Raw genomic sequence first — 14,310 nt, forward strand, 5'->3', positions numbered from 1 at the left:
TGCTGGGTAGGAACAGTTTTTAGTACAGGCAAATACAGGGGTCTAGAAGTATTTAGAAGGTTAAAACCTACAACAAAAAACAATCTATTGGGAGGGTGATATAGTCTCAAAATGGATAATAGGACATAGGGACTGGGCCATGCTAGAAAATTCCAGGGAATCAACAGGCCTGTGTCTTGAGTGCCAGTGGCTCCTCTAGCTGCTTCTTGCAGAAGCAGGAAGAGAATCCCCTCTGCCTGTGGTGGCCCCTCGGCTGGACGGGGCCTAGGAACGGCTGCTGTGGCCGAGGCACTCCTGTCCATCTCTCTACCAGCTCTGCCTCCTCGCCCTAGCTGCCTTCCCCTCAGGGACACACACAGCAGACAGTTTCGTGAAGAGCTTTTTAGTAGCTAAATATGGCACCATGTGTTCCAAGGGCAAAATATAAATTACAGTATGCAAAACATACCGACTGGCTGAGGTAAAACACGCTGTTCCCGCCTCATGACACCATGAGGGGAAACAGACACTTTTAAAAACATCTTGCTTATAAAAAATGTCCCCTGGCCAGGCTCCAGGAGTGGGGCCGCAAGTCAGGAGGGCCCAGGCCTGCTGCCTGCCTGGCTTCGTCAGGTCCACCTCGGCACTGGTTCCCACACCTCCTACTGCTTGCCCAGCGCCTTGTCCAGGTTACTCTTGATGGCGTCCAGGAAGTCCGTGGTGTTCAGGAAGTGCTCATTCAGCTTCACACTGCCGAGAGAACCCCATTACCATCACGGGGTGGCTCCAGGCCCCACCAGGAGTGTCGGCCCACTCCAGGAGGGGCCCACCCAGGCTACCAGCCAGAGACTGCCTATAGACCACTGCCAAAAGCCCATGGCCAGAGGGCCTCAGCCTATTCATCAGGAATCTGGAAGTGGCTGTCAACGCTTTTCCAGGGGACTGGGAAACGGCACAAGCTCTCCTGGGAGAAGCTGGGGGAGGGAGTGGAAGGGAATGGAAAAGGCTCCAAGTAGCCAGCAGCCAGGATGGGGACAAACAGCCTGGGCCTGGTTGGGGGAGGCTCGACCAAGCCATCCTTGTCAGCTTTGCATCTCTCCTGCTCCAGGTGCAGAAAGGGCCTCCAAGAGGGGGTCCCAGCTTCTTCCCACCCAGCCTTGCCCTCAACCTGGGGCCACATACTTGCTGAGGCCATGGATGCAACCTGCCAGGTCCTTGGTCATGGCTCCGCTCTCCACTGTCTCAACGCACACCTTCTCCAGAGACTGGGCGAACCTGTAGGGGACGGAAAAGAGTGAGGCCCCAGCTGGGCAGAGCAAAGGCCTGGAACCTGCTCATACCACTGGCTCTGTGCTCACCTGATGAGGTCCTGGTTCCCGTCCAGCTTCCCTCGGTGCTCCAGGCCACGTGTCCAGGCAAAGATGCTGGCGATAGGGTTGGTGCTGGTAGGCCGGCCCTGGGGAGCAGGGGCCATGGGGGATCAAGAGCCCAGCTGGCCAAGGGGCCACCTGGACACAGCTGCCCATCCATAGACTAAGAGCCCCAATCGTCCTCCTAGTTCTCAGGGCCTAGGCTTTGGGCCCCTGGGCCAGGCAGGCACTGGGCTTTGGGCCTTGGTCCACAAACTCACCTTTTGGTGCTCCCGGTAGTGGCGGGTGACCGTCCCATGAGCAGCCTCTGCCTCGATGGTCTTCCCATCCGGGCAGACCAGCACAGAGGTCATCAGGCCAAGGGAGCCAAAGCCTGCAGGGCAGAAAGACCCTCCTCATCTCTGACCTCTCGGGCGGGCTGAGCCCTGCTGCCCGCCTCACCTGGTAATGCAGCTGCCTCAGCTCCTGTCTCCACCCCCCACCCCCACCGTAACTGGGAGAACAGGGATTGCCTCAACCTTGTCCTCCCTTATCATGGGTCCCCGGGACCCAGCACAGGCCAAGGAGCACTCGATGGTGACTATCATCAGCACTGCATTATATACCTGTGCCCCCTTCCAGGCACCCCAGAGCCTGAAGACTTCCAGAGCTGGACACCCCCAGAGCTGCCCACCAGCCTCACTCCCAAGCGGGAGGCTCTTTTCAGCAGAAAGAAAAAAAGAACAAGGCCTGCTGCCAGTTAGTTCACAGCGATCATTTTATCTGCTAGTCTTTTAGGTCTCTTGACAGTAATGGCTTTGTGATTAATTTCCAAAATTTCCCAGATTCAAATGTTATATTTTTTCCTTAAAAAAAAAGCTGGGGTGGTGGTGGGGGGACAACTCGAGTGACCTTTCATGTTGTCAAGACTCCTGGGCAATGAAAGAACCCCACAGCACCAAAATAAGGATGGTGGAGGCCCAAGAAAGAAAAAGTAAGCAACTTCTATAGGAAAATTATTTGTCTAAGAATCTTTGCTGGGAGAAGGGGGGCCCTTCAACTGGGCCTTCACGCTCAACCAATTCCTTATAGACTTCAGGTTCATTGCTAGGCTTTTCCGCCTCTGCTCTGGCTCTCCTTCCTTCCATCCTGGATGGCTAGTGTTCCAGTGAGAGGCTCACCACTGAACGTTTTACAGTAAAGCCAGAGGTTTTTCATAAAGCATCAAGACCCTCTGCTTTTCATCACAACTGGTTTCACTTTTCTTCTTATCGGGACCTTTGCCTCATCCCACCTCATGGAACTTTGTGTTTCTCTTTCATCCCCATTGCCTTACCTGTTACCATTCTCACTTCCCTGCTCTCGTTCCCAACACAACTGGGCTTTTTCTTAATGTTATCATATGCCCTCACCCATGTTTTCTGCTGCAATCCAATTTATCTTTTGGGACGCTCTAGGATTTGGGTTGTCATCTTCCCTGATTTTCTCATACATCCATAAGGTTTACTGTGCAAAAAGAATTCCTCTGTAATTTAAAGAGCACTCAGTCCTGCTAGATCCCATTTTCTTACTGAGTCCTTCCCACAGCTTTGGCTCCAATCCTAGAGCCAAAGACAATTACTGGCCCCTTCACAGACAAGAACCTCAGGACCAACATACCTAACCCTTTAGGATTGGAATTCCTGTGTCCTCCTTTCTCTGTAATGGCAGCCTTGGTAATGCACCAGTCCAAACCTAGTTTGTGGTCCTCCCTCACTCATCTGCCATAGAGCCCTGCCCCCTGCTGTCCACAGGGGACCCTACAATGAGCAGGCAGTCCCTAGCCCTGCTGCTGTACCAGAGAAGGTTTCTACTGCAAGGGTTTGAAACTTCTCCCAGCCAGAGAAGACCAACAGTCCTTCCCCAGAAGGAGTAGCTCCTCTTAGCATACCCTGGGCCAGGATGTCTGACTGCACATCTCCATCGTAGTTCTTGCAGGCCCACACGAAGCCGCCTGAAGACTTGAGAACCTGAGCCACCATGTCGTCAATGAGCCGGTGCTCATACCAGATCTTATTCTTGTCAAACTCAGTCTTATAGTGCCTGGGAGCAAAAGGGCTTGTTGTGGGGAAGGGACAGGAGGCTAGCAGGTTGGGGTCCCTCCCCAAACCTCAGTGCTGAGCCAAATGTAGTGGGACACAGACCTCCCCTGGTAGGATGGGGGTAGAAAGGGGAAGGAAGGGCTGTGAAGCAGCAAAGGGAGGGGCTGTTACTTGTCAAAGATCTCCTGGAAGATGTCCTTAAAGCGCCCGTCATAGGCTTTCAGAATGGTGTTCTTGGTGCTCATATACAGTGGCCACTTCTTCTGGATGGAGTACTGGAAGCAGCTATGCGCAAAACCCGAGATGGACTGCAGGGAGAGAGAGGTCCCTGGCATGGTCCCCCATCCTGGGCACTACCAGCTCTCCCCTGTCCCCCACGGCCAGGCCCAGGCCCCCAGGAATGGCATCCTACCCTCCACAGGGTCTTCCCAGGTATTCTGTGTTAACTACTTGTGGTATACAGATCTGTCATTTCTGTTGGCCCAGCTTCTTTCCCCCCAGCTTCTGGGAATAAGCAGCTCCCCAGCTTTGCTTTGGAAGGCTACAACCCCTCCCCATTCTTAGACCTTAAGGTTGGGGTGGGGCTAATTCCCCCAGCCCCACCCACTGACCTCTAGGGTTGACCCTGCTTATCAATTAGCCCTTCCTCCCCAGGCCTCAACAATTGGCTTAGAGAGTATCATGTGACCCGAGCCTGGGCCTTTTGCGGAACTATGAGCAAAGAAGCTGATGGGGTAGCTAACTGGCAGATGAGCCTGAGGCCATGGTGCCCATTTCTGCCATCTCATGGCCTGAGAATGAGGCCAACACAGAGAAAAGGAAAGCAGAGAGCTGGTGAACAGGGAGGGGAAGAAACCAGTTTGCTTTAGCCAAGAGTCCTGACGAACACATGCACCAAGGCCCTGAGGGTACATCCGAGAACAAAAACAAGAACTTGGGGAGCCTCTGGCTAAGCAGGAATCCGACAGCCCCACTCTACTCTGGGCCCACTGCAGGGTCCCCTTACTCATATCCGGGATGCCTCTGCTCAGTCCTCAGACCTTCCTCAGGCCCCTGATAGAAGAATGGTCAGGACAATCCCCACCCCTGCCCGGAGACTGAGGGGTGGGCTGGGGAGGAGGGAGCCCAGGACCCTGACCTCATCGGTGTTGTACATGCCCATGCCCACGCCGCCAGCAGGGAAGTTGTACACCTCCCACTCCTTGGCACTGCTGCCATCCTTCGGGCTGAAGACCATCTTGAACGTGCCTGCCCGGTCAGCCACAAAGTCTGTGGCCTTGTACTGCAAAGAGAGGATGGCTCAGATTGAGGGCTGCGGACACAGGTCCCAGGTCAGGGGGCCCATCTCCTGCCACGACCTACCTGGTCGCCGTGGGCATGCCGGCCAATGGTGATGGGCTTGATCCAGCCGGGGACAAGGCGTGGAATGTTTCTGCACAGAATGGGCTCCCGGAAGACGGTCCCCCCGAGGATGTTCCGGATGGTCCCGTTGGGACTCTTCCACATCTTCTTCAGTTTGAACTCTGTGGGGACAGAGACAAAGTGGGCACACTGCAGGGCCCCTACCAACTTCCAGCCAGGCTTAAACCCTGGGCAACAGTGCAGCCAGACAGAGGTTCTAAAATCCATCATGGGGAGGCAGCAGAGTCTAAAGTGTAAATATGTAAATATGTGGGCTTAGGAATCAAATGTCCTGGGTTCAAGTCCTAGCTCTGCCACGTCTCACTGTGAGCCTTACACAAGTGGGTTAGCCTCAACTGTTAAGTTATTGATAAAATATCCAGGCTACTGGGTTTCTGTGAGGCTTAAATGTGCTAAAGTGTAAAGTGCTTAGAAAAGAGCCTGGCACATGTGAGGTGCTCTGTGGGCTACTCGTATCCTCACGATACTTGGGCATAGCTCAATCTGAGAAAAGGGCTCGTCTGATGAACCCTGACCACACACTGCCACTACCTCACTTCAGATGCTCAGGCTGGAAGAGGACCCAGGGCTTGCAATACCCTAAGGTCAGGTATAACCTAGAAGGACTGGAGGAAGCCTGGAAAATTTGGAGATGCTGTGCCTTGAAAACTCCCTTCTAGCTCCCTCATACTGCAGCTGGTGGACCAAGAAGAGAGGGTTCTGGAAACTCTAAAACCATCCTTTCTTGAATTACCTAAACCTGGCCCCTGCGATGTGCATTATTCACACACTGGTACCATTTCATGGAAAACCATGAGAGCAGAACCAGGACCAGTGGCCAGTCTAAGCCTGGCAGGGGCACCCCTGTGGAGTCCCTCCATGCCACCAGAGCAGGGAAGTCAGGCCTAAGATGCCAAGATGGTGGCAGGAGGCACTAGCAATGTTCCCTGGAGGCTTCTGAGGCTCTGAAGGATACAGACCCAATACACCACTCTCCTCTGGACAGGACAGAGATGGCCCCACAGTCTATAAACCTGCCTACAAAATAGTCTTGGAGGCCAGCAAGGTGGGCTGCCCAAAGAAGCCATCACCACTGTGACAGTATCATCTTCTTCCTCCTCATCCTGGTCCTGATGACATCCATCACTGGTCAGGGCCACAGGGCACAGCCGAGGAAGGACACATGGATTCTAGTCTCAGCTTGGCCACAACTTAACTGTGGAATCTTAGGCCAGCCCCTTAACCACCCTCCCTCAACTTCATCTCTAGTGACCACAGAAGGTCTGCTGTCTAGCAGTCTGGACATGCAAGGGGGGACTGAGGTCATGCCATGGTCCCCACCCACCCACCCCCAGCCCCAAGAGAAGTTTGGCTCAGGAAAGCACCTGTTGCCTCAGCTCCAGGGGCTCCCCTCCTCCCCACTCCCCAACCAGTCCCAACATGGCCAGATACTCACATGATACAAGTCTGGAGAGGCCAGTAGGTAGAGCTCATGACCCGCCCCAGCCCACCCACATGCACGCCCTTGCACCTTCCACACGGGCCTCGTCAGGAGTGATGGTGGCACACTTGACAGCCACACTGTACTTCTGGGTGGCCAACGCAGAGTCGACGGTGACCTGGTCATTGGTCTGGTCACGGTTTGGGAGCCCAAGATCGAAATACTTGAGCTGGACATCCACATGGGGCAGAATGAGCTAGGGACAGATGGCCAGGGCAAGACATCAGCCCAGAGGACTGTGATTCAGGGGCAGGACACCCAGGGGCATGAAGAGGAATCTGTGGACTGTGGAGATACCCAGCCAGGATAGGGACAAGGAAAGGCCAGCGGAGGAGGCAGCATGGCTGAGGGCTGGAGTTGGCCATTCCTCAGTGGAGCCAGGCCAGGCTGGCAGGAGGCTTGGGCTCTGGAGGGAAGTCAGCAGACCAGGCCCCAGCCCCTCAGAGGATAATGCCGCTAGCATGGACCACCTGCCCCCCGCCATGGTCCATCGACCCAGCCAAACTCCAAGTGCATCTAGATTTCTCTATACAGTGGGTTCCCTCTTCTCCCCCAAGCACTTTGAAGCCTTTACAAGCACAAGTGGCAGTTCTCAACCCTCCTCCCATGGACATACACATGATGCGGGGGTCTTTGAACAGGCAACCCGCTCTCCTGGGCATACTCCAGACTGCAGCAACTTTGGAGAAGCCAAGCAGCCACCCTGGGAACCATCTGCCCTGGGGACTCCCCGAAGCTGCAGGCTGTGACACTGCCTGAGTACGAGCCCTGCTCCACTTTCACTCCCACACAGGGAAGTGCATCAGAATGTAGGGGATCGAGAAGGGTATGATTACAGGGTCAGCCTTGAACCTGCTCAAATGTTTTAAAACATGCAAGCTTTGGCACCATGACCAGCCTGAGATACAGACGGCTCGGGCAAGCCCTGCCTTACATCGTTAAGAATTGTTAGTGGTCTGGACACAAAAGAAGGGTGGGCAGTTGGAGAGAAACATGACTGCTCACCAGGGTACCCCAAGGGGGACCCGGAAGACCTGTGCTGGATTGGAAAACTGGGCTTGGCCAGCCCATCTGGAGAGCTACCCACTTCAGGAAGGGCAACTACCTTCTCCTTGATGAATTGCCAGATAATGTGGGTCATCTCATCGCCATCCATCTCCACCACCGGCTTTGCCACCTTGATCCTCTTGTCGGCATCTGGAGCCCGGCACACATAGCACATCATGCTTCTGAGGAGGTTGGTGGGAAGCCCCACTCCTCCCAGGACCCTGACCAGACCCGCCTTTCACCACGGAGGGAGTGGTGGGCAGCCACAGTCCCAGCTGCCCAGCATCCACTCCCCTTCTTCAGGAGCAGCTCTCTGGCTTGGGGAACCTGTCTCCCCTGTTAAGTATGGCCAGGTAGGACTAGCCAGAAAGATGCCCTGCCCTCCCCTGGCCATTCAGATGCTCTTCCCCTGGAACCTGAAGGCAGAGGAGACCAATGAGAATAAGAAGCTGGGAAGACTTGTCCAGCAGCAGGGCGCGCTCCTGCCACCCAGTTCCCCAGGGCAGTCTAGACTCTCCATCTTGTCCAAGACTCACTTCTTTAGTATTCCCTGCAATTCTATGAATTTCCCTGCAATTTTATTCCATGTCTTTCCAATAAGTTCCTCTCAAAGTTAGCCAGTCACTAACTCTGTCTGTTGCTTGCAACCTGAGAGCCCCGACTAACTTGAAGGGAATTATCAGCGAAATGAGACAGGTACATGCTGAGTACCTACTATATGCTGGATATTGCACCATACCCTTTTACTAACATGATTCCATTTAATCCCTAAAACAACCCTCTAAGGGATAAATCATTATCACCCTTTTAAAACTTTGGTAAAACCAGGCTGAGAGAGGTTCCTGGCTCACTGCCCAAGGTTAAACAGCTTGAAAATGGCAGAGCCAGGAGGATCAGTCAGACCTTACTCAATGGTAAGGACAGTTGGGAGGGACAGGCTTATGGCATCTGCAAATCGAACTTGGAGTCCCTGATCTCAACCAGCTCAGGTCTGGTCTGTCCCTGTCAGAGAAGCATCAAAGGACTCCATGAGTGGGACCCAGGGAGACGCTGGAGGGGATGAAACAGGAGCACTGGGAGGCTCTTTAAGGAAGGTCTGAACCCTAAGAAAAATCAACTGCCAGGGAAGTAGAAAATTCAAGAAAGTAATCAGTCCAGTTACATGAAGCTACCTTGGACAAGGCTTGTTGCCCCTTGGCCTGCAGTAGTGGGGGGCACCCAAACACTGCCCACTTGCCTGAGAAGTAGCAGCAGCTGCAGGGTAGGACAAGATCTACAGTGACACCTAACCCGGCTGGGCCTCAGTCATCAGGAAACCTCACCCAATTCTGGGGACCCAGGTGAGGACAGGACGGCTGAGCCCTCTTCAGCCCTCTCTTAGAGCCCATTTACTCTTATATTACACCCACTCCTTACAAATGTAGTTATGTGTCTTCCAACGTCACCCTAGATTAGACACAGCAAATCAGAAATGTAGAGGATGTTCAGTCAAAAACACTGACAGCTGGAAGAAGTGACAGATATCTGCTAGGTTGACAGAAAGGAAGGAAACCGAAGCTTACGAAACAGACCTAGAAACTAAAATAAGCATGGCCATCTAGGCACATTTAAAACAAAGGTGACTATAGCCCAAGAGACCGCAAACCTATCACTGTCCTGCAACAACACACACCACAGCTATCACTTGTGATGACATCCTCGCATCACTAAGGAAAAGATTAACTTAAGTGCAGCAAAACAGCTCAGTGTCCAAAGATGTGGAAACAGATTTTTTTTTTAAGTTTTATTTTGAAAGAATTTCAAACTCACAGGACAGTTGTAAAAATAATATAAAACCCATACAGAAAACTTTAACATACTCCCCACCCAGATCCACCACTTTTTTAACATTTGCCATTTGCCATATCATTCTATCACCTATCTATTTTCTAACCTCTAAGAGTAGACTATATACATCATGCTCCTTGAACATGTGATACTTCTATGTATACTTCCTAAGAACAAGAACATTCACTTATGTAAACACCTTAAATACAGTTACCAAGTTCAAGAATTTAAAAAAAAAAAGCTTTTGGTCTATATTCCAATTTTTTCCATGTCCCATTAATGACCCTTTGGGCATTTTCTCCTCCATTATTAGATCCAATCCAGGAAGTTGTTTTTTTGTTGCTGTTTGTTTATCTGTTTAATCTAAATAGAATCTTAGAGATCATTTAGGGGAAAAAAATGAGACCCGGGGAGTTTAGCTTGTGTCAGAGGCAGCATCCAACTGAGCCATCCAACCCTTGCTCAAGTCCTGCTTCTAGAAGCCCTTGTGGATGAGACGTAGAGAAAGGGAAAGCAAGCACAGACTGGAAATTTCTCATTCCCTAGAGAATAAAAAGGTGGACACTGCTGTCACTATTCTGCTGCCCTCCCCAAGAAGAGATGAAGATTTGAACCCAAGCCACAAAATTCCTTCACTTTTCTGGTCGAAAGCTTGAGTGGGAAAAGCATTAGAACCTGCAGGAAGTCTGCAGTAACTGCAGAACTGGCTTAATTTGAGGAACATCTCTTATGCATTGATTTGATGATAGCTAATCAATTAAAAATGTTTGAACCAACATAATCAGAACCCCTAAGGAGGGAATCATTTGGGGGCCAGTACTAGAGGTTTAAGCCTCAACCTGGGCTCCACCGGTTTTGAACTCCAGGCACAACAGCCTGTGGGCTGTAGTTGCCACCCCTCCTCCAAGGGGAAGTTCCAAGTGAAGACCAGAGCTGATGGTCCTCCCAGGTGTGCAGATGTCAAACCCTCAGAAACCACCCAGTCTACTCATTTATTCAACATTCAGGTGCTACGTGCCTCCTCCGTAGAGAATCAGAAATGGCTAAAACACAGCTGTGAGTGTGGAAGGGCAAGCAGCTCTGTTACAAAAGTCACAAGTGCCAAGACCTCCCTGCAAGCAAACTTCCCAGAGGATCTGGGAAAAGGAAACGTGAGCCAAAGCCAGCAGAGACTTGTTTTGTTTGGTCCAGGTACTGTTTTTGTTTTGTTTTCTGAATGCTCATTGGTGACCCTAGTTTAGAAATCAGGAGATTTTATCTAAATATCTTGATATCCAGCCTCTCTTGAAGAATGAACTGCTCCCGCCACACTGTGCTGGCACTCACTGGCAAAGAGGGTCCAGGGCATTGGCGTTTAAGACCCCTGTCTACTGTTCAGTTTACAGTGGAGACATGCTGTCCCCTGCTCCTGCCCAGGGAGAAGAACTGTGGCAAGCAACCCAAAATCCAAGGAGCAGCAGCCAGGCCCCCTGAAAGCTTCCAAAGTGGCAGCCACCATGAATCTCCTGATGACACACTGCATAAACACTGTCCTCTTGGCAAGAGGGCAGGATGGAATTACACCCATCGCAAAGGCCCCATACACCCACCCTCCTTCACTGTGTGGGGCTCCCAGCACCCAATACCGAGTAAGGATTTCAAAACCTGTCCCGGGTTTTTGGATCTGCCTGCTGCTGCCAGTTGGAAGCTGGAGATCCCTCCCCAGAGGACTGCTCCTCCCACCCCACCCCAACCTTCCCATCCATGTGGCTCTCGGCTCTAGGCAAGGAGGCTGCTCAGCCCCCTATCCCTGCAAAGGATCAGAAAGTTGGCTGAAGCCCCACATTCCCAAGGAAGAAACTTTTCCTTGGCGTCATCCTTCACTCCTTTTTCTCACACCCACATCCACACCATCAAAAATCCTATCAGTTCTTTCTCTGAAATACATCTAGAACCCAACCACTTTTCACTACCCCATGTGCTCCGTCTCCCAGGGCCAAGCAGTCATCATCTCTTACCAGTGTTACAAAAGCCTCCTAACAGGTCCTTGGGGCCAGGGCTCCTGTTAAAATGCAAATCCATTCATGGCACTCCTCTTGAAACCCTGCAAAGCCTCCCCTTTCACACCAAAGGGCAAAGTCCTCAAAAGAGGCTTCCAAGCCCTCCGTGGCCCCAGCGCTGACCTCATCTCCTACCACTCTTCCCACCGCAAAGTCCCCAGCTCATCCAACACACAAAGGTGCACTTACCTCCCAGCCTTTCTCCCACAGTTCCCTCTGCCAGGAAGGCTCTTCCCCTGCTAACTAAATGGCTTGCTTCCTTGCCTCCCTCAGAGCTTTATTCACCATCTCAGTGAGGCCTTTTCAGGCTACCCTATCCAAAATTCACACACACACACATCTACTTTCCTTATCTGTCCTCCTGAGCTCATAACCATGCATCATACTATTTAATCAACTAGCATCTTGTTTATCAGAATTTAAGCTCCTTTAAGGCAGAAATCTTCAGCAGCTTTATTCCAGGTTCTATCCATAGCACAATGCCTGGCACCTAGAAGGCACACAATATTTGTTGAAGATCTGTTTCCATGGCTGTGCCCTCTGCCCTGCCCTCCCACCCTCCTGGGTGCTTCCTACCATTCAGAGGCCCATTGGTTCTGACCCTCAGACTGTGCCCGATTCACTACAGACCATCACAAATTGACACAGTGGCATCTCTGCCAGGTGACAGGTTCCCTGTCCTCAAGAAGCTTATAAACTAGAGTGCATTCATATTTGGCAATCTGCCAGCATTTTTTAACTGGGGTGGGTGGGGGGGACAGTGGGGTTATAGAAATGTAAACCAGGGCAATGGCTCCTAGAGCAATTTCTAGCACTTCCCACCCTGAATGCAATCAGGCCCCAAGACCTCAACCTCACAGAGGATTTTGAGGCAGTCCCCAAGGTTTCCAGAGGTGTTTTCTTCAAAACCTACTGAGTAACATGACCACCCAAAACAGCTTTGGTGGGGTTTGATCTGGTGTGGTTGAAACAAGGCTCAGTGGAGACCAGATAACAACTCCACAGATGGGTCTGCAAAACTCTGAAAGGTTATTAAATAATTTGCCCTGGAATCTAAGAGTGCAGGCAAGCTATCAAGAAGATGTGAAAAGTTAAGGAGCAGGGTAAGAAAATTCAGAAGTCTCCTGGATAGGAGTGGAGTAAAGGAAGACTAGATAATTCTCCCATTGCATGTGGATGGGCAGAGGCCGCCCTCACTTCTCCAACATCTAATTTATCAGAACCTCCACCAGCAGTCACTGGAGGCCTATCATGTTGCAAAGCTAGAAAGACATGTGTGGTAATAAACATGGCAGCAGAAACACAGAAGTGTTTCAGCCTGTGTCATCAAGGGAAGTGCCAAGTATTCTGTCCCCAGCAGCACTGCCAGGTAACAAGTTTGCAGAGGTCACAGCTGGTATGGCCTAATGTCCAACTGAAAACACCAGGCCTTTTCCCCAATAACTCACTTGGTGAATGGGGACTTCTGGAAGACGTGTGACTGACTGCTCCTTATGTGTATCAAAATTCAGGTCCTAAAAGGTGTGGTTTTTTTGTTTTTTGTTTGTTTGTTTTTTACAATCAATGAAGAAAACAAGGGAGAACTGGAGAACGTATCTAACTTCTACCGTTTTATGCTTAAAGTGGTGCCATATAGGAATCCTTGTTTGGGGCTTGGTGCCACTTAATTGGCATCTTGGAATCATAGGGTAGACCCATTAGAGGCAGATTCCAGAAGTACAAAAGCAGAAATACCCCTTTCTCCTTGGCACACAGGGCTGGGACCCAAGCCCTACCCCCTCCTCCCCGCCCCTCAGCTCTGGTCAGCTGCTCTCACACTGGGTTAAAGATTACCTTCTCTGACTTTACCCAGAACTGGGGCTCCACCCCCTCTTACAAACTCCCTTGGCTCACCCCAAGGGCTCTTGGCCAGGTCCTGGAGAGGGACTTACCTAGCAACAGGCATCAGGCAGGGCTAAGGGACCTATATTGTTCCCAGCCTTTGGGAGCTGGCAGGAAGCCAAGATGAGGGGCAGGCCCATGCCCTCCTGCCAGGCCAGAGCCTGCACTCCTAACAGAGGCTCTGACTTATTATGACCCACTCTTGTCTCCTCTCCTAGGCAGAAAGGTAAGGGTACCTCAGAAGCTGTGGGAACGATTCAGGAAAGTGACATTTTGCCCCGGCTGCAGATCTCACTGCAGGTGAACCCAGCAGGGCCACCGAGCCGGGTAGGGCCATCCAGCAGAGCAGGGACCAGATGGCAAGAAAAGGCAGGTCAAGCCGGAAAGAGGCTGAAAGATGGAGCCTCAAGTGAGGCGACAAAGGAGAAAGGGGGGGGGGCATACAAAAGGGGAAAATAAAAAATAAAAAGGACGCTTCTACAGCTGTCGCGGAAAAGGCTCCAAAAATAGGTGACGTTGGCCCAGTCATGAGCATGCCTGGCTGAAAAGGAAGGGGAAGTGGATGCCTCCCCACTCCCCGCTTTGTCTGAGAAAGGACCGCGCCGCGACCTCCCCTCTTGCTAGGGAAGCAGACAATGTTCGGTCCCCCTCAGATGCCTGCCTGCCTCCCTCCAGGGTCGCAGGGCGGCCGGATACCCCCCGGGCCGCATCACCCCAACACCCCGTCCCAGGGACAAGACACCTTCCCCGCGCAGGGCCGCAGGGCCGGGCCCGGCGTTGCCCGGGCCACCAGTTGCCACCGTCCTTCAACTCCCCACCCCTGCGCCTTGTGGCGCGGCCCAGAAGCGCGCGGCAGGGGGTGCGCGGAACCAGGCCGCCCCCCGACCCTCTGTGTGCCCGGCCCGGCGGCGAGCACCCCCGGCCCCCACCCGGGCAACTGCCACGTCGCGGCGCTGGGCGACCCTCTGCGCAGCACTCACAGTGGCGCCGCGGCTGCTCCTGAAAGTTCGGGGCGGTCAGGGCCGCCGGCACCCAGGCCGGCCCAGAACCGGAGGCTCCGCAGAGCGAACGCACGACCCGCAGGTAGCCGGCCATCCCGAGCGGGCGAACAGGCAAGGTCGAGCGCGGGCCGGCACCCGAAGCTGGCTGGCGGCGGGCTGCCGCGGGGCCTGGCTGGCTCGGACCGCCCAGGCAGGGCCGGGGCG

At 52.7% G+C, this 14,310-nt stretch overlaps 1 protein-coding gene across 1 annotated transcript; it reads right to left on the reverse strand.

Moving 5' to 3' along the window:
• On the reverse strand, positions 1–14,279 carry IDH2 (isocitrate dehydrogenase (NADP(+)) 2). The gene is made up of 11 exons (XM_037833048.1): positions 14,086–14,279; positions 7,417–7,508; positions 6,342–6,507; positions 4,772–4,932; positions 4,548–4,691; positions 3,581–3,717; positions 3,259–3,410; positions 1,610–1,722; positions 1,338–1,435; positions 1,162–1,254; positions 1–729 (listed from the first exon to the last, which is right to left on the reverse strand). Exons 1-11 carry the CDS (start codon positions 14,198–14,200, stop codon positions 642–644), a joined length of 1,359 nt encoding a protein of 452 aa, XP_037688976.1. The 5' UTR covers positions 14,201–14,279; the 3' UTR covers positions 1–641.
• Between the last annotated feature and the right edge of the window lie 31 nt (positions 14,280–14,310).

Source organism: Choloepus didactylus, chromosome 4 (assembly GCF_015220235.1).
Source record: "Choloepus didactylus isolate mChoDid1 chromosome 4, mChoDid1.pri, whole genome shotgun sequence".
NCBI classification, from domain to species: domain Eukaryota; kingdom Metazoa; phylum Chordata; class Mammalia; order Pilosa; family Megalonychidae; genus Choloepus; species Choloepus didactylus.